The sequence below is a fragment of the Tachysurus vachellii genome, chromosome 1 (genome assembly GCF_030014155.1).
Source record: "Tachysurus vachellii isolate PV-2020 chromosome 1, HZAU_Pvac_v1, whole genome shotgun sequence".
Taxonomy (NCBI): domain Eukaryota; kingdom Metazoa; phylum Chordata; class Actinopteri; order Siluriformes; family Bagridae; genus Tachysurus; species Tachysurus vachellii.
Window position 1 is genome coordinate 37,105,234 of NC_083460.1, and position 25,943 is coordinate 37,131,176.

General features: G+C 35.6%; 3 protein-coding genes across 4 annotated transcripts; all 3 read right to left on the bottom strand.

Moving 5' to 3' along the window:
* Positions 1–1,868: 1,868 nt before the first annotated feature.
* Positions 1,869–5,217, bottom strand: bola3 (bolA family member 3). Its single transcript, XM_060886063.1, has 4 exons — positions 5,068–5,217; positions 4,763–4,895; positions 4,035–4,123; positions 1,869–3,168 (listed from the first exon to the last, which is right to left on the bottom strand). Exons 1-4 carry the CDS (start codon positions 5,095–5,097, stop codon positions 3,103–3,105), a joined length of 318 nt encoding a protein of 105 aa, XP_060742046.1. The 5' UTR covers positions 5,098–5,217; the 3' UTR covers positions 1,869–3,102.
* Positions 5,218–6,892: 1,675 nt separating this feature from the next.
* On the bottom strand, positions 6,893–13,921 carry bco1 (beta-carotene oxygenase 1). Its single transcript, XM_060886064.1, has 11 exons — positions 13,734–13,921; positions 13,402–13,530; positions 13,071–13,200; positions 11,812–11,959; positions 10,402–10,561; positions 10,113–10,330; positions 9,504–9,752; positions 8,849–8,954; positions 8,673–8,764; positions 8,480–8,591; positions 6,893–7,262 (listed from the first exon to the last, which is right to left on the bottom strand). The coding sequence occupies exons 1-11, from the start codon at positions 13,795–13,797 to the stop codon at positions 7,066–7,068; spliced, it is 1,605 nt and encodes a 534-aa protein (XP_060742047.1). The 5' UTR covers positions 13,798–13,921; the 3' UTR covers positions 6,893–7,065.
* A 3,115-nt stretch (positions 13,922–17,036) lies between these two features.
* bco1l (beta-carotene oxygenase 1, like) lies at positions 17,037–22,005 on the bottom strand. Of its 2 annotated transcripts, XM_060886065.1 has the most exons (11): positions 21,855–22,005; positions 21,107–21,235; positions 20,746–20,875; positions 20,497–20,644; positions 20,213–20,375; positions 19,672–19,883; positions 18,645–18,914; positions 18,443–18,548; positions 18,221–18,315; positions 17,487–17,598; positions 17,037–17,395 (listed from the first exon to the last, which is right to left on the bottom strand). In XM_060886065.1, the coding sequence occupies exons 1-11, from the start codon at positions 21,916–21,918 to the stop codon at positions 17,232–17,234; spliced, it is 1,593 nt and encodes a 530-aa protein (XP_060742048.1). In that variant the 5' UTR covers positions 21,919–22,005; the 3' UTR covers positions 17,037–17,231. The 2 variants fall into 2 exon arrangements, with proteins under 2 accessions (XP_060742048.1, XP_060742049.1); XM_060886066.1 differs by lacking the exon at positions 21,855–22,005 and having other exon boundaries at positions 20,746–20,808.
* Positions 22,006–25,943: the final 3,938 nt, after the last annotated feature.

Here is a 25,943-nt window from a genome sequence, read left to right on the forward strand (position 1 = left end):
TAGCAGATTTACGGTAGAGTCAGAAGATAGTACCGTAAAAAATGGTACATCACACCAATACAGTCTGGCTGGACTCCCCAAAACTTATTCCCTTTTTTTTTTTCAGCCTGTTTGAAGTAGATCTCAAAACCAATAAATATCATAATTAAAAGTTATAAATAGCCTGTACTGTATCTATCACCTCAATAAAACATTGCCTTGTAATCATCATCATCTTCATCATCATCACCATCATCTTCATCTTCATCATTACCATCATCATCATCTTCATCATCATAAGCTTCTTCTTCCTCCTCCTCCTCCTCATCATCATCATATTCATCATCATCATCATAGTCTTCTTCTTCTTCTTCTTCTTCTTCATCATCATCATTTCATTTAAAAGCATTACACTACAGTTGATTGCTATACAAAATAGCCATAATTTTATATTTTGCAGAACACAATGTAAAATAATGCTTGAAGCAGGTGTATAATAGCCTTTGCCTAAATGTTAAGAAATGAAAGGAGATGAAATACCTGAAGCAAAAAAAAGGGCTGATACCAAAGAAGCTGATACCTAATTTTAGCTTTATAAATAAGATCAATAGTGTTTGGATTAATGGCTGCCTCTAAGGAAAAAAAATCAATTGATGCGACACCATCATTTAGCCTGCAGGGTAAAGCAATCATTTTGGATAAACAATCTTTTAGGCTGTAATAAGTAAGCAGGTGATAGAACAACACTGATTTATTATTTTTTTAATTAAACAATTTTTTAAATTAATTAAACAATCACATACGATTACGTGCAATGTTATGGATCATATGAACAAGACAATTTCTTTCTACTAGAACTTACATTATAGCTACAAACAGTCTTTCCCTCAACAGACTCTTTATTTCTATCTTTTACAACAAATACTAGAAAAAAAAAATTCTGTGCATTAATATTATGTAACTTCGGTCAGGTCTGCGGTTAAAGAAAAATAATCAACACCTTCTTAACAACATTTTGTTAAAAACTCCAGCTTTGATGATCTAAATCCAGAGCTGTTATCATGATGTGTTATATAAATCACTGGGATATTATCCTTTTGATTTCACAGTTACATTTTATCTCTTTGTGTTTGGCCCATAAGTGTAGATGACAGCAGAAATTCATAATTATAGTCTTGATAACTAGCAGTTTGATGGTTAGCTAGCTACTTAACTTTCTGGTTGCCATAGGCTCTAGGATTTATGTACATAAGCATGTCTAGGAGATGTGGCTTTGTTTACATGAGCAAGGATGGGAGTTAAGTAGAGTCAATGAATAAACAAATCATCCGCTGTACTGAAGCCTGAATGCAGCATGCATCTTTAAGGATGTACTGTAATTATACCTAATGAAACTCTATAGTTAATTTCCTCTCAGGTTTAATCCATGCTGCTATGACATTAAATGCTGTAATTGGAGGCGCATGAGATGCCGCAGGTCTGCACATTCAGTCTAGAAACGTAGTCTAGAGCAATGATAGTAATGAGCCATTTTAGTGATTCAGTTCTGTTTTATATCATCATCATTAATGATGTCATTTTCAAGATCTCATAGCCAAGTTATAAAAATATTGGCACCCCTACCTAACTGAAAAATAAATCCTTCTCTGGATAACACTGTTCATGTTAATGGCTTAGGAAATGAAAATGTAGATGCTTGAAGACAATGTGAATAATTTGTCCTTGTAAATTACAATCTCCTTCTTTAGATTTGGGTTGGGTTTGGGTTGTCTTAGATTTAGACACGATCTTCTGCTTGGGGTCATTAGGGCTGTCCAAAAATCTACATATTGCAATTTTTTATGTTTTCTTTTTAATACTGAAAAAATCTAAGGAAAATGTACACTTGATTTTACCAAATAAAATTTATTCTGTAACATTTTTCATCAGTGCAAGGGACATCTAGTATAAAAACCTGCCATCTAGTGGACAAACGTGATTCACAACATTTTAAAGAAACTTCATGCTAAAACTAAAGATGATGTTTACACAAGATTACATGTTTTTTAGCAGTGCACACATTATATTTGACCACAATGCATAAATTTGATCATATATTAGAATGAAGAGAAATTATAACAGAAAAGAAATGAGATTTAATGGCTTTCGAATCCAAATAATCAGAATCAACAGAGCACAGAGAAAAACACAGTAGTGTCATAAATAACAACAAACACAGAAGGCTTCAAAACAATTACTTATGGTTAGTCAAGTATCACTGGTGTTGTGAATGACACTAATAGTAAATGCTATTCTGAGTAGCTTTCCAGGTCATTTTCTCAGGCTACAACATCGGCTTTGTGTCATTTTTGTGCGCATTCCAGCGTTTAAGTCATGTTTTGTGCGTACTATAGAATTCCAACAACAATGGGCCTCACTTATCAACCTAACCCTAGCCTTTATTCGTAAATTATTCACCAGAGCATTTACACAAGATATTTAGTTCATGAAAATCATCTTAATCGTGCCAGTATATTGTACGAATTCCTGAGTTCATGTAAATATATAAGGGACTCACTTGCTTCACTTGGCTCTAAATCATCTAATCAAAAGTATAAATTGCTCATTTAAATGTTAAATGCAATCATTTCTGTTTAATGAAAGAAAACAGTCCTCGACAAATCTTTAAATAGAGACCAATAAGACTATAAATACATAGTGATTTAGTGCACACCACACTTAGGAGGGACTCTTTCACTATGTAGTCATAATTTTTGGTCATTTTCGGCTCTGTGAGTTTCGATTTTAAAGGTTTTGTTAGCTTTTCTACACGTGTGAGTATGAAGGAGATTAGCATTACTGATTCTTTTGTAAATCTGGGATGATTTTTTAGTTTGGTCTGGATTACAAGGTATACACAATAGTGGATGATGTATACATGTACATATATACATATAGAATACGATTGATAAATGAGGCCCATTAAACTTTTTCATTAAAAAAATCTCTTAGAAGTTTCTGACTTTTTTTTAAATATCATGTAATGGTTTATCTGAAGAATTAAATGATACATTCATATGTGATCATCAGTTCTAATGGTTTCCAGCATGAATCTTGATGTAGTGAAAGACTCTGGTGAAGCAGCTACTTTTTGGGAACATCTGTGAAGATCCGCAGTCCATGCATGCCTTTAATCTCTTCTTTGAGTGCCTGTTAAATAATACATTTTTCTAACAGTGAGTAACTTTAACAGCAGAGAAAAACAACAACAGACCTGCCCACAATTATAGCAGTAATGATGTGCAAGAAAAGTAATGAATGTAGCATAAGTAGTAATAAAATTATCCCACCTCATCTGACTGTTTAAAGCCAACTGACATTGCAAGGAATATGGCGACTATTCTAATAAATCTATTCAGTTAAGATTAAAGTCTATTCTACTCGAATAAAATGCTATTCTATTTTATAACACTGTTCTTTTCTGACCAAAACATATATTCTATTCTTGGATGTGGTAGCCTAGTGGTTAAGGTGTTGGGCTGTTGTATCAGAGGTGTATCAGAAGGTTGCTAGCTTGAATCCCAGCTCCACAAATCTGCCACCTTTGTGCCCCTGTGCAAGGCCCTTAACTCACAGCTGCTCAGTTGAAAAAAACTAGATAAATTGTAAGTCACTCTGGATAAGAGCATCTGCCAAATGCCGTAATTGTAAACGTCTTATAGAACTCTATTCTAATCTGATAGCTCTATTCTATTTTGACCAAACCTTCTGACCAAACCAAAATATTCTAATTAAAACTGTATTCTGTTTTGAGTTTTAAAAAGTTTTCATTGTAAAACTATTCTTAAAAAAATAGTAAATGCTATCCAAAAAAAGTTTTTTCCCCTCATGCAACACTTTTGATATGCAAAGCAATATGCAAATATGTGACGTCACATTTTCACATGCGACTTTTCTTTTTTAACTTTCCCCTGAAAAAAGTGTCAACACTGTATGCAGCCGTGTAACATGCTTACACATCATTAAAGGTGCCTTATTTTAAATTTGTTTCTATTCTAGATGTATTTGGGACATACCTGATTCACTATCTGGTGCTGCTGCACTATTCTTTTTCCTCTGAAGTCATCTGACTCGATGTGGATTTCATACATCGCTCCGCAGCCACCTGAAATAAACCGATAAACCTGAGCACAAACTCGCAGAAAATATTAAGCATTGCCTCTCTCTTTCTACCCATCCCGAGGCATCCAGAAATTAGACCAGCTCTGATTGTCTTCCGTACCGTGAAGATTTTGGACCTCCACTGAGATGAGGCCGACTCTGTGAGGATCCTGAGGCACCTAGAGCTCTACCAGCTCCAGTTAGACTCTGCTATACTAAAGAGGAGATGCCACCTCCATGTGGTCTTTGAAGACAACAACCTCCTCATCAATACAACATTTATCAGACTGTATATTTATAATCACACCCTACAGTGTCACCCAAATGAGGATGAGGTTCCCCTTTGAGTCCTTTGGTTCCTTTCAAGGTTTCTTCCTTCATCATCTAAGGGAGTTATTCCTCGCCTCTGTCACCTGAGTCACCTCAGACTTGCTCATTGGAGATAAAATTCAAACACATTTAAATGTATCTAACATTGATCTTAGAATTTTGTATTCTATTAATCTTTATAATAACCTTTTGTGCTATGTTTATGTTCTGTAAAGCTGCGTTGAGACAATGTCAATTGTTAAAAAAAAAGCTATACAAATCAATTTGAACTGAATTGAATTAAATTGGAATAGATGTTCCTACAAACTCTCACCTGATATATCCACAACTTTGAGAGATGAGGCTTGGGGAAACTTCTCCTTCAGTATTTTGGTAATATGGATCTCTCCTTCAGTGTTGGTGGAAAAAGATCTCAGAGTCTGTCTACATGACAACGCCATAAGAGTCTGTAAAGTGCCAATAACAACAATTTAATTAATTAAAACATACTTTTATACACAAATGCACATAAGCGCACGCGACAATTTAACGGTCATCTTCCATATTATCAGTTGTAGCTTCCTAGCAGCTAACAGCTAAAGCTAATGCCATTAAATGTATATCATTCCCGATATTTACGTTGCATCTTAGTAGTCTGTGAAGAGACATCCCGAACCCGACCGTTATTACCGAATGTTCTCGTTAAACAAAACAAAACAAAACAAAATTCTTCACAGAGTGCATAAGAACTTCAAGAAAGTCATGCCCGGACGGCTGTTGTCGCACAAATATGACGCAAATGGTCACGGTACAGGCAGTCCGCCATATTGGGAAGGGTCCCAAAAGTTGTGCAATTGTTCATAAAGGTGCATGTTTCTCTATCCCTTCTTGCTTGTTCCTAGTAATGTAAATATAAACATAAAAGTAAGGTCTCTTGGTAGTCAGATTTGGATTTGAATCCCAGGAATATTTATGCAGAATTCTATCATTATGAATTGATCATTATGATTTGAATCTCATGAGGTTTGAGTAGCTTCACATGTTCAACATTTAAGACAGTTAATTACAGAATTGATTAAGGACACTATTTCATCAGCCTGTATCTTTCTACAGAAATCACAACATAAAAAAACCCTAGCTGTGCCTCAACAGTTCACACCAAGCATATGACCTTCACACACTTCGTTATACGAGTATATAAGTCTGAATATACTATGCAAAGTCATTGTATAACAACATACAATAAATTACATACAAAAAAATATCTCTATAGGGCGGCGGGCACGGTGGCTTAGTGGTTAGCACGTTTGCCTCACACCTCCAGGGTCGGGGTTTGATTCCTGCCTCCACCCTTGGGGGGTTTCCTCCGGGTACTCTGATTTCCTCCCTCGGTCCAAAGACATGCATGGTAGGTTGATTGGCATCTCTGGAAAATTGTCCCTAGTGTGTGAATGAGAGTGTGTGTGCCCTGCGATGGGTTGGCACTCTGTCCAGGGTGTATCCTGCCTTGATGCCCAATGACCCCTGAGACAGGCTCCCTGTGACCCAAGGTAGTTTGGATAAGCAGTAGAAGATGAATGAATGAATGAATCTTTATAGGGCCTTCAGGTTTTTTTTACTTAAAATGTGGATTGAAATTTATATATATACACACACACACACACACACACACACACACACACACACACATATATATATATATATATATATATATATATATATATATATATATATATATATATATATATATATATATATCATTATCATTACCATACTAGACAAGATCTGAGGAGACAGGAAATTTCTGTAAACCATTATCTCTCTCTGGACCTAAAGTCGGAAGCCAACACTGACCACTGACTGTACAGCCAAAAAGCTCCAGCAGAGGACATACGTCCCATGACTGCTGAAGAAGTTCAAGTTTAAACATGAGCTGTTGAACCACACCAATACAACCACTACTTAGTCTGTGCTTCCACTTCAGTGAACACTTTCATTACAGCTGTCTAACCACTAACGAGCTGAACAGACTGCAATGCATTATCAGAAAAATAAGAAGAAGAAAAAGAAGAAGAAGAAAAAAAGACAAAAAAGTCTTTTAAGGACCTGGTTTTATCCAGAGCCAGAAAATTCTACTGAACCGTTACTCTACCTCTAGATGCTCTGGATCAGTGTGCTTAGCTTTTTTCCACATGCAATCACACTTATGATTACCTTTTCCCCACAAACATCATAACTCTCACTTTAAGCATTGTATTCTCTGTTAATGTAACCTATAAATTTCAGTTTATAAAACATTTGCACATAAAAATGTAGAAAGTGTATAAAATGTTATATCAAGGCAAGCCAGTTTAGCTCATTGGTGGAGAGAAACCAGAGAAAACCTATAAAGACTGCAAAACTGCCTGTTCTGCATTTATGGCAGTATTATCTGCTCAAATGTGTTCATATACTCAAACCACAATTTAATTGTTGGCAGACTGTTTTATTCCAGTGTGACTTACAAATAAAGCAGGACACAATACATGATCTCTGATAACACCACAAGTCTCAAACACATCACAACACAGTTATTACAGACATGTCATTTTTTTAACATGTCCACTTAGGAATTTTTTTTAATCACGTTGAACATATTCAACAGCGGGTTGATGCTGTGGTATAAGCAGGTAGATGTTCAGCATCATGTTGTGGTATAAAGAAGCCATGCATGTCTGTGTGGAGCTCCACATTCACGCTAGCTCTTGCCATTTCTTGGAAGGACTTCCCATCAAGCACCAGAAGAAAGTCAGACTCACCCGGATTACAGTTTATGACTGAAGTCAGGACGACACCTAAACATAACAACAGACATGTCAGTTAAACCCACAGCCAGTACGCTGAATAAGGAATATGTGGTCAGTCAGATATAACCCCTGGGTTTTTTTTCACTCTTTGGACCCTTTTGTAATGTTCGGGTCAAATAGGCCCTGGGATATTATTAGGGTTTTAAAATCATTACAGAAATATTATTGTTTTTATTATTATTAATAATTAATAACTTCCAATGAAATACAGCTGTCAAAATGTGTCTGCAAATTCGGATAATTCACTACAAATACAAAACACTTTTAGTAAAAATATAAAACATCACACGAGGGTGTGAATGAAGAAATTGTTATGTCTAGTTTACATAAAATATTACACTTTGAAACATGATTTTATTGCTTTTATTAAACAAGGTTATAATGACTAGATTTAACATTTACAAGATTTTACATTTGGCAAACATCCTTATTCGACTTAAATTTTTTTCCATTATATATAACTGAGTAATTGAGGGTTAAGGGCCTTGCTCAGGGGCCCAGTGGTTGCAGCTTGGTGAATCTGGATTCCAAAAACCTAACCACTATGTTAGCACATCGTATAGTGAGCGTGATCAGTTCACTCAGTATTAACATAAACCCTTCACAGTGTGAAATCTCATGAGGACGTTGGCACCGATGGCATCTATAACTATAGCATTAACTTTAGGCGCCCAGACTAGCGCAGTGTTGGGTAATGTGTCCGTTAAGAGTCTCAGCTGAAGTATGAACTCATTGTGTAATTTTATTCAGGACTTTGAGAATATATGTGTAGTTAAATTTATCCATTAAAAAAGTGCATTCTAGAGATGAGTTTTCCTCCAATGTCCTCTTTCATAGCCTGTAGTCATATTTATGTATTCCGTAGCTTTATTAAAGTATTTACAGTCTAAATCATACATTTCAGAATTACATGTTAATAGTGCTAGACTTAATACTGCTTCTGTCTCGTTTAAATAGTGATTACTATACAAAAAACCTGTATACAGCCCAAAAAAAAAAACTACACCCATTAACCAAAGTCTGAAATAATGCTTACGTACATCCTCAGGCTAGAATTTCATGCAGATTGGTGCTAGATGTTAGAAAACTAATTGTGTTAATGTTACTCAGTCCAATTCCATTGAACCGATATACACTTACTGTATAATTGAGTGAAATTTATTCTTTTGATTCGGTCGACATACTAAATTTGAAAATATACTCACCGTCATCCTCTTCACTCGCACCAGGTCTAGGAACAAACACAGGCTCGGTAGGAAAGCAGTTCTCTGCGCTCCATTTAACGTACATCTTAGTTTCAACATCCAACTTGATAACCTGCACAAATGTTCCACCATAATATATCCTTATACAATCCAAAAAGACATGTTTTTTTTCAAGCAGGGTCTATTTTCTCACTTTTGTTTCTAATAATGTCTTCGCCTCAGTCAAATATACATATCTGTGCTTCTGGCCATTGTAGTTGTAATTGATTCTGGGAATTTCAGTGCCTGGTTTCCAAACAAAAAAAACAGTAAATGTTACAGTACAGAGTTGTAAGAAATTGCTAAATTGTTATAATGTCATCCAGTTACCTTCATTAATCACTTCTGACTGGCAGAATAGTTTTCCCTCTTTTTCTTTCACAGCAGTGGCTGTTGTGTATTTCAGCTTGATAAGGTTTTCTCCTGTCTCAGCAGACTGAATAAAAAATGTATCGGTGTTTAATATATTTTATATGTATTTAACAAAATACATCATCTTAGTTGTTAAAAGAAAACCCCAGTGAAATACTTTCAATATTTTCTATTGAGAGATAGAAAGTGGCATACAAAGTCATATTGCTTGCACATTTGCACAATGGAGTTTAAAGGACATTTTCAAGTTTCAGTTTATATCCAAAAACCAAAAGGAAAATATTCTCCAGAGACATTTGTAGTAGTAGAAATATATAAAGTAAATAATACTAAAAAAGAAATGCAGCTATACAATGCAGTTGCACTGACTTATGATGGAGAGTCGATATCATGAAGTTAGCAATGAACCAGAAAAGGATCATAATGGAATTAGCCTGAAATCTTTGGAAGCTAATATGTTTGAGCAGAGAACACTAAAATAAATGATTAAAGTGCTGCAGCAGTGCTTTCTTTAAGTCAGCAGATAGGCAAGTTGCATTGTGGGTAATCACCGACAGCCATGAGTTAATTATAAACTTGGATATGCGAGTTTTCAAGGCCAGAGATGATGTACCTTGTCCGTAAGCGGCAGCACAAACCGTTTGTACTTCGGCATGACAGCAATATTGCTTGCAGCTTGTTCTTTCAGCTTGTCCAGGTAGAACATGTCATAGAGGCTGTAGTCATCATAAGCGATCACATCAACTACCACGTGTCCGTCATCTTCAAAAGCATTGACATGATGGTATACCACCATCGTGTCTGTGTAGTATTTTACCTCGACTTCTTTCTTCGTGTGACGGTCAATGAGGTGAATTAGAACCTGTTGCATGAAGGACAGAGTCAGAGGCTTAAATCCAACATTTATGTCAATTATATACAATTAAACAGAGCATATTCAGAGACACAATTGAATACGGTTTTCGGGTGCATGATCATCTGTGAGGTTGCCAGATTTTTCTAGAATCATCCTAGAATTCATCCTTAATCCTTATGATTAAGATGCTGTCTCTTGTGATGTCCTCTTTCATGCTTAACTCTCACACAACCGTTTAAATAACCCTTAAGGCTATACTTAGGTCTAAATATGTTGTATTAAATCCTCACTGTACACATATAACTCAACTCTGATTATGGCCCAGCAATAATACACCTATTATCCAGAGTCTGAAGTAATGCTTACATCCTCAGGCTGGAATTTCATGCATGATGCCCAGCTCACCCCCCTCATGTAAGCAGTGGCCATCTTGAAAATGTCCAGCTTTAAGGGTTGTTCAATAAAGATGTAATAATTCTCAGTCATGCCAAAGCTGTGGTAATAACTCGGGGTGAGGAGGGAGTGACAAGGAACCGTGGCCATGATCTCAGCATTCTTCAAGGCTGGAGTCCAATCCGAGCCAGCTAAAAGGTGCAAGGACAGAGGGTTATAAATGCTAACGATATTCAGATAAACATCAGATAACAAGTAGCACCTTGGGTTTTGCCATGTTCCACAGCAGGGACCTTAAATATCACATATTTCGTCTTGCCCTTGTCTGCAATGGATGTTCCCATGTTGTAGCTGTTTCCTTCTTTATCATAGTGTGGGTGAGATATAGCAAGGTTTACATCAATGTATTTCTTGTAGTCAACCTGGGCAAAAATTAATTATTATGTTTTGTTTATATCAGTATTATAATATGGGAAAACCAGATGCATCATGCAAATGTTTTCAGTACAGCAATGAGCATGTACAAAAGATAAAGTATAGTAAAGATTAACTCGTGTCTAGCATGAATACCACCCTTATCTTAACCGTGTTAATGTTAATGTGCAAAACACATTACATTAGCCAAAACAATATTATCTTTTGCAAGAGATTATCATAGATTACAAAGACCTAAAGCTTTCGCATGTATAGTTTCGGAATGTTGCCTTTTCTGGTACAAAAAACAATGCTAAGCTATTTAGAGAAGAAGAGTCTAGGCTGTATTCCAGAAAAGTGTCATGTAGGTTTAGAATATTTAAATTTATATTTATATTTTGTGATATGTTTTTCTGATTTGTGATATGTTGTTTTTTTTATACTTTTATACATTTCTCTTTTGTCAAAATTTAGAAGTCAGCTTTTACGTATCTAATCTTAGTATTAAAATGGGCAAATCATGGCCAAAGGTAGAAAAGGTAGAAAAGGTAGGGAAACTAATTTTATCCACATTATATTGTTTTTAGGATTTAGGGTTTATAAGATAAGATAAGGGTAAGGCAAGGTACTTATACTTTATTGTCATTGTATAAAATGCTGTTTTTTTTTTTTAAAAAAAAAGAAAATGATTAAGAATAAATTGTGGACTGTAAAAGAAAAATATACAAAATTGCACTTAGGTAATGTCTTGGTTATTTAAATGTATAATGGAGATGTATGTATTGCACATATTATAAAAAGAGAGAGACTTCCATCCATCTATCCATCCATTTTCTGTACTGCTAATCCTACACAAGGTTGTGGGGAACCTGGAGTCTATCCCAGGGCACAAAGCAAGGGACACCTTGAACAGGGTTACAACCCATCACAGGGGACAATAACATATACTTACACACCCATTCACACACTACAGCTTTAGAGATGGCAACCAGCCTACAACACATGTCTTTGGACTGCAGAGAGAACCAGAGTACCCACAAGAAACCCCCAAAGCGCTGGGGAACATGCAAACTCAACAGAGGCAGGAATTGAACCCCCAAACCCCAGAGGTGCAAGGCAACTGTAGTCCAACATTCTGGTCAATAATCCCACAGACTGTTTGATACTAAATTGTTATGATTGTTGTTAATAAATATCATAGAGCTAAAAAAAAAAAAAAAAAAAAAGGAAGACCCCTGGTGAGAAGTAACTGCCTTACCTTATCTTGAGTTTCCAAGGTAACTGGGTCAATTTTGCGAATATAATTGGTTTCAGAAGTGGCATAATAATCATTGCCATATTTTATGATGTTCCCAGCACAATTGTCTGTAAAGTCTGGTACGGTGTGATTGATAAAGGAGATCATTCTGGAATAAACAAAACAAAAACTCATTGGATTATCAGTGTTTCCTCAAAGGTTCTTAGCCATACTGAATTGAATTAAGCAAACACACAAACACAGACCAATACCAAAATTAGGAATACCTGTACACCTGTTCACTCATTCAGTTATCTAATCAACCAACCATGTGGCAGCAGCAAATTGTATACAATAATGTTCACAAAAATCTCGGATTTTGAACATGGCATGGTTGTTGGGTGCATAGAAATCTTTGTGACTGCCACATATACATTAAATCAGAATTCTTTTCTTCACATATCCCAACAGATTAGGTTTAGGTAGGAGCACAGGGGCAGCCACGATACAGTGCTTTTGGAGCAGTGATGGTTAAGGGCCGTGCTTAATTTCCCAACAGCGACAACCTGGCAATGCTTGGGCTTGAACCCCATCCTTCCAATTAACAACCCAGAGCCTTAACCACTTGTCCGACCACTACTCTTTTTGGTACCGGACAGGCTGTTTGGAGTATTTCAGAAAATGTTGATCTCCTGATATGTTCATGAAACAGTTTCTAGAGTTTACAAAAAAACACCCAGTTGTGAAGGTGTAAATTCCATGTAGATGAGAAAGGTTAGGAGAACGGCCAAATTGGTTTAAGCTGACTTGGATATTTTATTTTACACCGAATGCCCTTCCTGACACAACCCTCCAATTTTTAGCCAGGCCTGGGACCAGCACTGATAGTTTACGTTATCGCCCTGCCCGAAAATCGAACCCGGGCCTCAGCAATGAGAGCGTAGGATCCTGCCGCTGGACCACCTGGAGGCCTTCAGGCTGACTTGAACATAAGTAAACCAAATAAACACTCTTTACGACTGGGATGAACAGAAAGGCATCTCACAACACAAATGTCAAACCTTGAGGTGGACAGGCTACAACATTAAACGACCACATCGGATTGCACTTCTGTCGGTCAAGAAAAGGAGTCTAAGGCTACAGTGGGCACAAGCTCACCAATAATTTTTTCTGCGATGCTTTTCTGCTCACCATGATTATACAGACTGACTAGCCCTCCTGTCAGCTCAATCCAGTCTAGTAAGGTGTACCAGTGTTCCAAAATGGACAATAATTCCTACTTGGTAAGTATGTTTTTGGATGGATGTGGATATGCCATGGTCCCCATTTCTGACACCACGATTCGATTGGCTTCCATGTTGCTGTTGTAAGTGTCACTTCTGAGATATTTGCTTCTGTATGTAACCTCTCCTAGAAAAAAAAGACATTCAGCAAAAACTCCAGAGCTGTTAAACCAGTTCAAATTATATGCCATACAGAAACGTCATCTTGCCAAACTGACAACAATTAAAGATTAGGAAAAAAATTCTAATCTTTCTAAAGTCCAAAGAAATTTCTACATAATAGGACCATCAATTCATTCAAAGGCAAATTAAGGGATAAACTAATTACCATGTGTGATTGTAAAACTGTGCAAGAGGGCCATTCCATCAAACCAGTGATTAAAAGAAGTTTCTCCAAATGAGAAGAGACCTGGGCCATTTCGCACAAGGGTGCCTTGCAGCCACTCAGGAAGAGAGCCTGCATAATAATCAGTATTTATTCAAAATGTATATCTGCTTTGGAGGCTTTTAAATAGAAAAACATACAAAGCAAAAAGATTCTGAATTATTTCACATGCTAAAAACGGGAATATGCGAATATGCAAAAAAAAAAAAAAGCAAAATAAGCTATATTCTTAACATTTAGGAAACAAACAATATCACAAGTGTGTTTTGACAAACCTTTCACTTCTGCTTTTACAGGATCAGGGTGCTCCTTCTTGTTTTTTCCATAGTCATACGGCATCGCTTCCTCTTCTGACTGGATTCTTGCTCTTCGGACTAGATTCAGTTTACAGACTGTATGTGTTCTCTGCAAATGTTGTCATTAAGACTGAACTCCTCCGCACGCTACCCTAGTTCAGAGTCTCAGTGAAATTTAAATCCCACAGAGGACTGCCTTATCTCATACCCAAACTGATTGGAGATTACTAGTGTGAGGGTACAAGGTTTCTTTAACATACCACAGCTCTATTATTTTGGATATTGAAGTCAGTTTATGTTGTAATTTAGTGTGGAACAAATGACAATGGTTCACAATGCATACAGTTGATATCAAGAGTTTACATGCACCGAGGCATGAAATAATTCTTGTTAGAATGTCCTCTTTTTTGTTAACAAATTAGTGAATCTATATTTTTCACATCAGCAGTAATTTAAAAAAAATAATTCCAGAGTGTCAAAACTTTACATATAAATAAAATAAATGTGAATGTTTACAGAGACATTTATAAACCTGATGGGCAAGGTTTCCAAAAGAGCTCCCAAACGGCTTAAAGACAACAAATTGAAAGTACTGAAGCAGCTATTAGAAAGCCTTGACCAAAATCCCATAGAAAATTTGTGGACTGATCTGAAAAATCATGTTCAGGCAAGGAGGCACACAAACCTTCAATCAGGAGGAATGTGAGACACATGTGAAAGACTACCCCAAACTTTTGGTTTAAAAGTAAGCAATTAAAATGACACCAACATTAAAAAAGTGTTAGTCTTGACCCACTAAAAATCTGATATAATTAATAAAATTGTAAGGTTTGTGTGCATCCTGGACCGCACAGACCTACACCAAATACACACATTTCCAATATATATCCATCAAAATGTTTACATGCTGTTTTGCAAACTGTTTTTTTGCTCTTTGCACAAGCTGTCTGACATTGCAGTCGTTTGATCTTTTGCACAATACTTTACAATATCTCAGGTAACTGCTGCACACACGATATTGTCTGAACATACAGTATTTACACTGGTCAGTGCTGTTTCTGTTTATTGTCTTTTGTGTTTTGCCTTCTGTGCACTGTCTTTTGTCCTGCACTGTCTTGTCTGTCTTGTTTGTCTTGTCCTGCACTGTTTGCACCAGGTTGCACAGTTGCAATTTCACGGTGTACTGCAACAGCTATATATGGGTGAAATGACAATAAAAGCTTCTTGACTTGACCTGACTTGAAAAGTAGAAATAAATTCTTTTAGCTTTTACCAGATTTGAAATGCCCTCTTATGGAAATATAGTGGATACCCTAATTAAACTTAACACAGAAAATATATGCCAACATGAAATGTGTAAAGTGTAGGTGTATATAAACCTTTGGATTTAACTGTAAATAAATACACGGCATGATAATTAGGATAAAGCATTTCAAATTGAATAATATATTTTAATTAGAAAGCCTTTTGGCAAACTGTGTAGGTGTCAGTTTGGGTTAAACGAAACGAAACGGGGGGGCATAGAAGCCTTTATTATCGCCACATATACATTACAGCACAGTGGAATCCTTTTCTTTTCTAAAGAGCATGCAAATAACATTTGCACCAGCTTCTTTCTAAATCAATTTTTTTGACACTTTGCACAAGCATTTCTTATGTTGAGGTCCAGTTATCAGTCAATATATTGTTGCTTATTCCATGCCATCACGTCAATCTATGAATCAGTATCACACTACAAATTCCAAAGAGGCATCACTGCCTACAAACATGGCTGCCAAGAACAACTCCCACTCTGCTTTGCAGCCTACATAAATACCATGGACACCATGGACTACAGTTCCCAACTCAAACACACAAGATTACTGATAACATATACACTGTATGTGATTGATTCTCTCATTTTGACCTTTGTGCTGCGTCTATAACAGCAGAGATCACGTGGACACAAAGACACGTGGCACAGAATATAAACAAACACTGTCGGAGCGCCCCCTACTGTTCTGGCAGGGAATTGTCCAAGCCAACAATGACTCTAACCATAAAGGATGAAGCAGGTGCTGAAGAAAATAAATTAATGAAATAAGAACACGCTGATCATTGTGATGACCCATGTCTTTTTCTAGCCAAGTACACCAAGTATATTCTAAAAAATTCTAGCAAAAGAAATGCTACATTTTAATTTGAATAGATAAACCTTATAGAGAGATAATACATAATTTATAAATAGAAATATGCACATAAATAAAAAACAGAGATAGATAATAATATATAGACCTAAACAGAGATGAATTTAGAGTTAAAACTGTTTTCATTTCTGACGCTAAGTGACAGAAGAACGCTGATTGGTTGGCCGAGAGGCGTGTCCGATTGCGTACCCGGAAACGATTTGGTGAGTCACGTGTGTCTCTATACACGTTTCACCGTGACTACAATTTCTATCAAAAATCCAGAAGTCTGGTGCACTAACACTTTTGATAGGTTTAAGGAGATTATTATTATTATTATTATTATTATTATTATTATTATTATTATTATTATTATTATTATTAAAACAGTAATGCTTAATATCAGTACAAAGTAATGGTCTACAATAGTACACAATTTGAGACTTTCATTTGAATAAATTCAATTTCAGTTGATTGTGATTCAAGAATGTACACCAAAAGATGCAAACCAGAACAACATTGTGAATAAAAACACTAAACTAAAATGGTAAAACATGTGATAAACATATATGAAAAATACAATAAATAACACACATACCATACATAAATATAGCAATTTAAATGAAATTGCACATCCCAGAATTGCTCGAGTCAGAGCCTGTCAGGGTGTAGTACATTTAATACCCCATTATACTGCAAGTACCTTTTTATATAATATAATGTAAATGTGGCTTGATATATATGTATATATATGAGCTGAGTCAGCTGCTTCCTTTTGTATTAATATGGTTTTATATTCAGATTTTTTTCCTCTGCTGTTTTGCTAGCATGAGGTGCCTTAAAGCCAACCACTAATGTACTTGACTTCTTTGTCTTTAAGTCAGACTATTTGCAAATTAAAAGGTAGTCTGTAAAAATCGATATGTTTATTATATTTAAAAGCTGTTTACTTTATTTAGATAGTACCACAGACAGTAATTATTTAATGTATCTCTGTACTTCTTTGCTTTTCAAACTCAAACTGTTATATAAGGCCAAAACACACACACACACACACACACACACACACACACACAGAAATATTCAGTTTTCTACACAATGACTTTCACAAGATAGATATTGATGCACTTCATTTTAATGAACAAATAGCACTTAATTACAAGCATATAATACAATGCCTTTGTATGATTTAGCTCCATGTCTTTCTTGTGCAAAAGAAAGCATTAATTTATGATTGCTGTCATCTACACCACAACATAATAAAGTACGCAGCATGATTAAATAAGCATTTTTCCAGGAATGTTATTTGGTTTTATGTCAGTTCAGATTCCTGTGGGATGAAAAGTCCATGCAGGTCCAAGTGAACACTTGCGTTAACTGAGGCACGAGCGATCTCCTTCAAGGTCTTCGCGTCCAGCACCAACATAAATGGTGACTTTTTGGGATTGAATGAGACCACAGATGACAGGATAACACCTAAAGAGAAACCAAATGTTGCCCTTATCACCCACCTTCAATTCAGATATATTCACAAGATGTATTTGAACTGTATTGAAGATGGTTTTACCGTCATCCTCATCCACTGCACCTGGCGATGCCACAAACTTTGGTTCAGATGGGAAGCAATCCTCTTCTGTCCATTCTAGGTGTGTTTTGGTATATGTGTCCAATTTTGCGATCTGCAAAGATGTAACCATGAAGATTAAATTCGTATTCAAAATATTAGGGATGTAACTGAATACAAATAGATTATTTGGAATCAACAGATACAGGTACAGGTAATATCAAAGGTATCTTTATCTGTAATTGTGTGTTAATTTTTTGATGATGATGATGATGATGATGATGATGATGTTGCTTTTTAAAAAAAAGACCAAATTAGAAAAACCAGAAACATAAATTCTCAGACTAGAAATATTTATTGATACTGGGATGCAACAGAAATGAAGGAGGAAGCAAGCAGAAAGTATTTTCTTTAATATGGATGAAAGCTGTCGGATATTAATATGAAATGTTCATTAACATGACAAATAACGTTGCCCTACGTGATTATATTTTGAGATTTAAAGCCAGCTTTAAAAATATAGCATGGACACAGTCAATAGAAAGGTACCACAAGACAATAAGCAGTTCTGGTTTGTGGACAATGACCAGATCTGTGGTCTCATTTATTAAGTACATATTAAAGCTAAGCATAAATGTTTCTACAGGCCAAATGATGCAAAAAAGTCCCTGTCAGATTTACAACATGCTCACAGGTGTGTTTTGACAGATAGAGTGCAGCATTTATGTGCACATTACCTTGTTTTTTTGGCTTGACCAGTCTATCATAGAGCCATAGAAATATTTGTACTTCTTTCCGTTGTATTTGTAGTTGATTTCAGGTAACTCTAAACCTGTAGAGAAGCCAGAGAGACTGTGCTGCACATCTGCTCTCCAAACATATTGCAAAATTGTATTACTGCTAGTGATGTTTAAACTGGTTGACGAACGAAACGACAAATCAAATATTGTAATTCTAACCCTGAAACAGTGTCTCTGGAGTACAGTACAATGAACCGTCTGCCTGGAACACTGCTGTAGCTGATGTGTCCTCTAGTCTCACAAGGTTCTTGCCCAATGGATTTCCCTATAATGACAAAACAAGAACACTTCTTAATGAGATAAGTCTTAAATTAACAGTTCATTAAAAATACACATGCATATTATTATGGATGGTGATTACCTTGAGGTCGGCACTTATAGGGATGACAAATCGCTGACAGATGGGTGGAGATAAAGCCTTACACATCTCAGAGAATTTCTCTGCTTGCTGCTTCATGTAGTCTAAGTAGAAAAGGTCATAGAGACTGCTGTCTTTATATGTGATCAGGTCAAACACTATGTGGCCGTCCTCCTCGTAGGCATTGATGTGATGGAAAACCACGAACGCATCCCCATAGAACTTCGTGTTCATCGCCACTCCTGTTTTCCTGTTGATTATGTGGAAGAGAGTCTGTGAAGAAGCAAACAAAAAAAGACAGATTACCACATGTAGCAGTGTTACGACATAACAGTGGATAAAAATAGGAGAGTTGCATAAGGAAGGGCAATCAAAGTAAAACCTATGCCAACTCAAATATCTGGTTCAATGATCTCTGGTGGTGCAGGCTACTAATGGGCACAGCCAAAAGTAGAAGAAAAAAAAATGGTTGTTGAGCTGATTCATTTGGGCTATTGTGGTTTGATTTTCACAATATGTCTAACATTTAAGGGGTGTGATATTTTTAACACATGACACATTGTTGATACACTTGACACAAAGCATTTGGAAGGAACCAAACACTGTTTATCATTCTACAGTAAACACGATCTATACGGTGTTGCATGGTGGTGGTATCCTTGTGTTAATGGAATGTATTTCATCAACAGGAACTGGTCAGAAATGGATTTATCCAAGAAAAGCTTCCAGATAAAATACAATTCTAAATACATGAAAAGCTTCCAACAGGACAATGACTCTGAGCATGCTCTAAGAATAATAATCTGGGGCAAGACTTCTGGGATATGTCTCTGTCTGCATGTAGTCCCAATGAAGTCTGATTAAGTTTCAGGTAGTAAGATGACAAAATGTAAAGTTCAAGGTTAGGGTGATTTATTTGCAAAGCACTACATCATAGGACAATGATAATAACCAGATTCCTCTCTAAACAAGGGATCGGTAAAAAAAGTAATATATATATATATATACATGAGTTAAAGGTTTTGCTTACAACATCATCTTGGTCATAAAAGAGGCACTTGCCCCAGGTAACTCCTCTGAAGTAAGCTGTGGCCAGTCCTATGATGTCAAGCTTGAAGGGCTGCTCAACGAAGACTATGTAATTTTCTGTCATCCCAAAACTATGGAAATAGCTTGGGTAGAGTTTTGAGCGGAAAGGAATGGAGCAAATCTGTTGCAGATTCTTCAGTGCAAGCTTTTTTTCTATAATATATAAATAAATATAATATATAAATGAATTTTTTAATAAATACATTATATATTGAATGGGTGTCAGTCTTAGTATGATTTAATGTATCCATATGAGTGATTATGGTACATGATACGTATATGAGTGGTGTGTAGATTGTCACTGTCGATACAACATTGGATACATAAATAATAAACCTGTGATTTACCTTGCAGACAAAACTACTGTCAATGCTGCTGCTATAAAAAAAACAGCTTTTGTCCAAGTACAATTAAGAAATCAATAGTACTATGCCATGAAATGGACTTCTAGCAAATGATTATAGAGCCAGTTAATAACATACCTGTTTTGTCGTTTATATCTGACGTAGCAGGGACCTTGAAGATGACATACTTGGGTCCGCTCAGTGCCAAGATAGCAGTGCCCATGTTATATGTATTTCCCTCCTCATCATAGTGAGGGTGTGCTGTTGCCAGATTCAAGGCAATATGGTTTCTGTAATCGATCTGAAATTGTTCAAAATACAAAAAAAGGCATCATCTGATACTGGACAAAAAAGAAATCCAAGAAATTATGATTTGTAATTTCCACATTTAATTTTAGAATCAAATTATAATTTGCACTTACTCTCCCAGTAGTGTCAAGAGTCACTGGGTTGATTTGGTTGATGAAGTTTACTTCTGATGAGGTGAAATACTCATCTCCATATCTGATAATGTTCACAAGGTTATTGTCTGTAAAATCTGCAATGGTGTTGAGCATGTGGGCGAAGACTCTGGAAAAAGTTTTGGGATTGTTATGGCAAATTCATCCATTTTATATCTTGGCCAAAAAAAAAGAAAAAAAAAAAAAAGACTTCAATAAGTGATTAATTACTTTGAGAATATATTCTTGCAGGGATCGGGGTATACCATTGTCCCAAATTCTGACACCACAATCCTGTTGGCAGTAATGTTTTTCGTGTAAGTATCACTCCTAAGGAATTTGCTTCTGTAATATACATCACCTGGTAAAAAAAAAAGCCCCAAAATATATATATATATATATATATATATATATATATATATATATATATATATATATATATATATATTTATATATATATATATATATATACATACATAAAACTAGTTTTTATGTTCACAGTAGGCTGCCATTTGAGTTTCTTTCAGCATAAAACCACACAGTGGCGCTTGTTACCAGAGAATACAGCAAATCTGTATAGGGATTGACCTACCGTGCTTAAAAGTGAAACTGTGAATAAGAGACATTCCATCAAACCAGTGATTGTAGGACATGTTCCCAATGGAGAAAAGGCCGGGTCCATTGCGTAGAAGTGTTCCCTGAAGCCATGGTGGGATTTCACCTTCGTGAATACAAAATAGTCCATAGTAGTCAATACTAGTCCTTAATACTGAAAACTCCAAGATTTGAACACGATAAAATAAAACAAACTGAATTATGAAGTCTAATGATGCAGCATCTTCTCATCCGGCTTCATTATTAAAGTGTGCAAAAAGGGCAGGCTCATACATGTACAAGTTCTATATGAAAACTACTTGTTTGGGAGAATTACATTTTAATAATAAAATAAAATAATAATTACAATAATAATTATAATAATACATAATAATAATTATACATTTTTATTATATATATATATATATATATATATATATATATATATATATATATATATATACAGATTAGTGTGTTGAAATTTGTTATTCTAAAATAGCAAAAAAATAAGGACATGCTTTTTTTTATGAGCATATTGTTTCTTGGTGTATGTCTATATTGCAAATGTGTAATATTGGTTAATTACTGAGCAGTCCACACATGTCGCATAAGCCGTTGTATTACAGTTGCATGAAAAACCCTTTTGTATACACACAAGATTGATTCTGCCTACATGCCTCTCAGATCGTTTCACTGCTTGTTATATGAAATGAATAAAATGTTAACTGAATTATTTTAAGGCTTACCTGACACCTCTGCTTTGACTGGTTCTGGTGTCTCTGTGCCATTTCTGCAGAATATGGCTTCCATGGTGTGCACTGATTCTACTGAGGTTGGCTGGAGCAGAGATTTATCACCATTTATCTTGTAACTTTGACCCTTATTATCTAAAATAAACAAGTCATCGTCTGTTTGTTTCCTGAGTTGCTCGTTGCAGGGTAATACATAATTAAGTAGATCACAAACAGCATGCACACATGCAGGCGTGTAAAACGTATTGAGAAATCAAATAGAAGTAAAAATAGAGATGTGTCCAATGGGTCAATTAAAAGTTGAAGGTCACAAATGGACTTTGAAAGTGAATTTGAAACATTGCTCCCTTAAGTAATACTTATTTATTTAAAAGAAAAAAGGTTTTTAATACTAAATTGTCATATTTTCATGTGAAATGTAACATTGCTATTTATCGTTTAATGTTTACACTACATAACTGACTATGTAATTTGCAAACAAATTCAAGAAATGTAAAATATTGTGTACAGAACCAGTCTACATTGGAATCTACAGCTAGCTATAATCAACTTGGTGTTTATACAATTATGTTAGTTACTGAAGTCAAAAGAAAGTTCTTCAACATGTTTATTTTCTTTCATTGCCTAGAGAAGCAGTAACACACCTAATTTTGTATAAATCCTTCCTTTCTCCAGAATACTGAGATCTTTTACTGAGGTAGGGCCAGGAGCAGATACATTATTTGGCATGAATAGGTTATAACAGATGATGAATTGCCACAACACTTGATCATTTTTTCTTTTTTACTCACTATCCTCTTTATTAGGAACAGATGTACTCCTGCACATTCATGTAGATATCTAGCACAATATACAGCAGTAATGTTTTCCATCAAACATTAGAATCAAGAAAAAGTGTAATTACCTAACCCCTCTAACCTTGCACTGTGCTGCTGCCACATCATTGGCTGATAATTAGATGTGTGTGAATTAATTAGATGAATGTACTTGTGTTTGTAATAACACCTGTTTAACACACACACGTATATGTATGTATGTATATGTATCGTATATGTATGTATACACACACAAAGGGTCTACTCACTTTTGTTGGCAGTTATTTAGACAATAATGGATGTATGTTGAGATATTTTTAGAAAACAGTAAATCTATACAAGCTGCACATTGCCTACTTTAAAGTATATACAGTTTTCATTTCCATAGTCTTGTCCCTTGAGAACATAAAATGGTAAAATGGTTGCTGACATGTGAGGGACGTACTCAGTTTTGTGGGATACTATATATATAGTATATATACTATATACATACAGCTGATCCAGTCCATCTCTCTCTCTCTCTCTCTCTCTCTCTCTATATATATATATATATATATATATATATATATAGAGAGAGAGAGAGAGAGAGAGATGGACTGGATCAGCTGGAGAGGATCAGCTGGGTAAAGAAAGATGGAAATAATGTTGCTGTTGTTGTTTGATTGATTTTTCATTCATTCATTCATTTTCTACCACTTATCCGAACTACCTCGGGTCACGGGGAGCCTGTGCCTATCTCAGGCGTCATTGGGCATCAAGGCAGGATACACCCTGGACGGAGTGCCAACCCATCGCAGGGCACACACACACACACACACACACACACACACACACACTCATTCACTCACGCAATCACACACTAGGGACAATTTTTTCCAGAGATGCCAATCAACCTACCATGCATGTCTTTGGACCGGGGGAGGAAACCGGAGTACCCGGAGGAAACCCCCGAGGCACGGGGAGAACATGCAAACTCCACACACACACAAGGCGGAGGCGGGAATCGAACCCCGACCCTGGAGGTGTGAGGCGAACGTGCTAACCACTAAGCCACCGTGCCCCCCTGATTGATTGATTTTTAATGAAGTTAAATAATAGTACTCTGGTAATCCCCAATAGGTAATACCTAATAAGTAATCCCCAATAAGTAATAAGTAATCCCCAATAAGTAATCCCCAATAAGTATTACCCAAAAAGTAATCTCCAGTAAGTAATACCCAATACGTAATCCCAAAAAGTAATCCCTAATAAGTAATCCCCAAAAAGTAATTCCAAAAAACTAATCCCAAATAAGTAATCCATAATAGGTAATCCCCAATAAGTAATACCCAATAAGTAATCCCCAATAAGTAATACCCAATAAGTAATCCCCAATAAGTAATCCCCAATAAGTAATACCCAATAAGAGTACCACTGATGCCCTGTTATGGATGGTAGATAATGACCCCCAGTGAACGATCTGGGGGTGTTTCAGCAGATATAATGTCTCTGACTCAGCTGTTACTGTTACTTACGACATTTGCTGCTGTTCTGGGATCCACCAAAATAAAAAATATAAATAAATAAACTAAGAACAGATCATTATATGTGTCTGTCAAACAGAGCGCTGCTAGACCATTTATACCAGCTCACACTTTGTTATATTACATTGTCACTACACCAGTGACGTCATTACCAGTTAGCCACAAGTTGCTATGCTACTAACTTAACTACATTGTTTTGGTCGTTTGCCAATAACTGAACAAATTGAAAAACGTGTAGCTTTTTCAGTAAGTAAACTTAAGTAAAAAGCTACTTTCACCAAGTAAACGACAAAACGCTAAACTTTCCCACTGCATCTCGTTATAAGACCCTCGAATGATCACGACATCATCAGCTACGCGCTCGAGGCGGAGTTGTGTTATGGAAAGCCAAAAGGGTCGCAAAAAACAAAATGTTGTTTTTGAATGAAATTATAGGTGCAATAGTAGATTTTTGTTCACTTATACAAATAACCTGCAAAATATGTACAGTTAAGCTGTGTTTAAATACAACGTTTATTAAGTTGTTATTAAGATTATATAAATAAAAAAACATCACAATTTATTGGCATGACTTTGATTGAAAAAACCTGACTTTGATTTCACCCTCAAGTTAACTGCTAATTATAGAGTTTCATATTCTTCTGCCACAAATATGTATTAATGGATAATTATCTTGAATAAATAAATTACTAAGTTTTTTTTTGTCTCGTATTCAACTGAGTTCTCTTCTAGGGTTAGAACTTCTAATGAAACATCTGAGTATTTTTTTAATGTAAACATTCATGAAGTTTTCTTGGATTTAATAAAAAAAAATAATAATAATAACCCAACACATGACACATTTCTTAATGATGCATTCGGCTATTCATTTCCACATTTCCACTGATTTCCATCAGTCATTTCCACTGATCGCTAACCTCTGCGATATTTAACAACATCTGCAAACCGTGTGTGAGTCCATGCTGAGTCACACAATTCTACTTACTTTTGACCTAGGAAAGTACTTTATCTGTGTGCCATATGTTTTGTCCAATAGCAGTCAAGGTCTATTTTGTAGAAAGTCAATAATAGTGTTACTTGTGTAAAAGTATTGCTATTGGACATCAAAATTAAAGGTTACGGTTTCTTCATCACAAACCAAGTAAACCATTTAAAGTCCCACTTGCAATAATGATATTTATATTCTATAGTGATATTTAGTAATAATCCTTTTGCTTACTTGTTGTAAGGAAAATAATACTTCCTAGCTTGCTGTTATAGGAAAATAATCAACGTCGGATTGGCCACAGTAACTCACAGTAAACTTGTCATCCAACTCCATTACACCACCTTTTTTTTTATTTTCTTATATATTTTTAAAATTTACTAATGAATGGCACATTATGTGTTTTAACTATTTCTAGTTAATTTTTTTTACTATTACTAGTCCCTGTTTATGAGCTGTCACCTTAAAAATGACAATGTATTTTTAAAAAAAAGGGTGTTAAAATAACACTGTAATTTGAATTACAGCCACAACTACATGGACTGTCATTCATGGTCAGCCCTTGCTCTTATCTCCATCCAGCAGAAATGTTAAGGGCTGCCTGTACCAGCTGAAACAATACTCTTATTTACACATGAGCCATTATTGTGCAGGGACAATACTTCTAATTAATCTATGGAAAAAGCACAAAGCCCAGCCATCCAGACCTACCAGTATAATTACACTGTCTTTAAGCTGATCGTTGACATCAGCCCCCTTT

Excerpts from the sequence above, each read along its gene's own strand:
- bco1 (XM_060886064.1), bottom strand. The coding sequence starts at position 13,797 with ATGCCGTATGACTATGGAAAAAACAAGAAGGAGCACCCTGATCCTGTA. Across the intron at positions 13,201-13,401 it reads CAGTTTTACAATCACACATG|GAGAGGTTACATACAGAAGC; the intron begins GTAATTAGTTTA and ends TTTTTTTTCTAG. Across the intron at positions 8,955-9,503 it reads TGCTGCCGCTTACGGACAAG|TCTGCTGAGACAGGAGAAAA; the intron begins GTACATCATCTC and ends TTTTTTATTCAG.
- bola3 (XM_060886063.1), bottom strand. The coding sequence starts at position 5,097 with ATGTCTCTTCACAGACTACTAAGATGCAAC. Across the intron at positions 4,124-4,762 it reads CAAAGTTGTGGATATATCAG|GTGGCTGCGGAGCGATGTAT; the intron begins GTGAGAGTTTGT and ends GGTTTATTTCAG. Across the intron at positions 3,169-4,034 it reads AGCACCAGATAGTGAATCAG|GCACTCAAAGAAGAGATTAA; the intron begins GTATGTCCCAAA and ends ATTATTTAACAG.
- bco1l (XM_060886065.1), bottom strand. The coding sequence starts at position 21,918 with ATGGAAGCCATATTCTGCAGAAATGGCACAGAGACACCAGAACCAGTC. Across the intron at positions 17,599-18,220 it reads GGTCAAGCCAAAAAAACAAG|ATCGCAAAATTGGACACATA; the intron begins GTAATGTGCACA and ends ACATCTTTGCAG. Across the intron at positions 17,396-17,486 it reads TGCAGTGGATGAGGATGACG|GTGTTATCCTGTCATCTGTG; the intron begins GTAAAACCATCT and ends GTTTCTCTTTAG.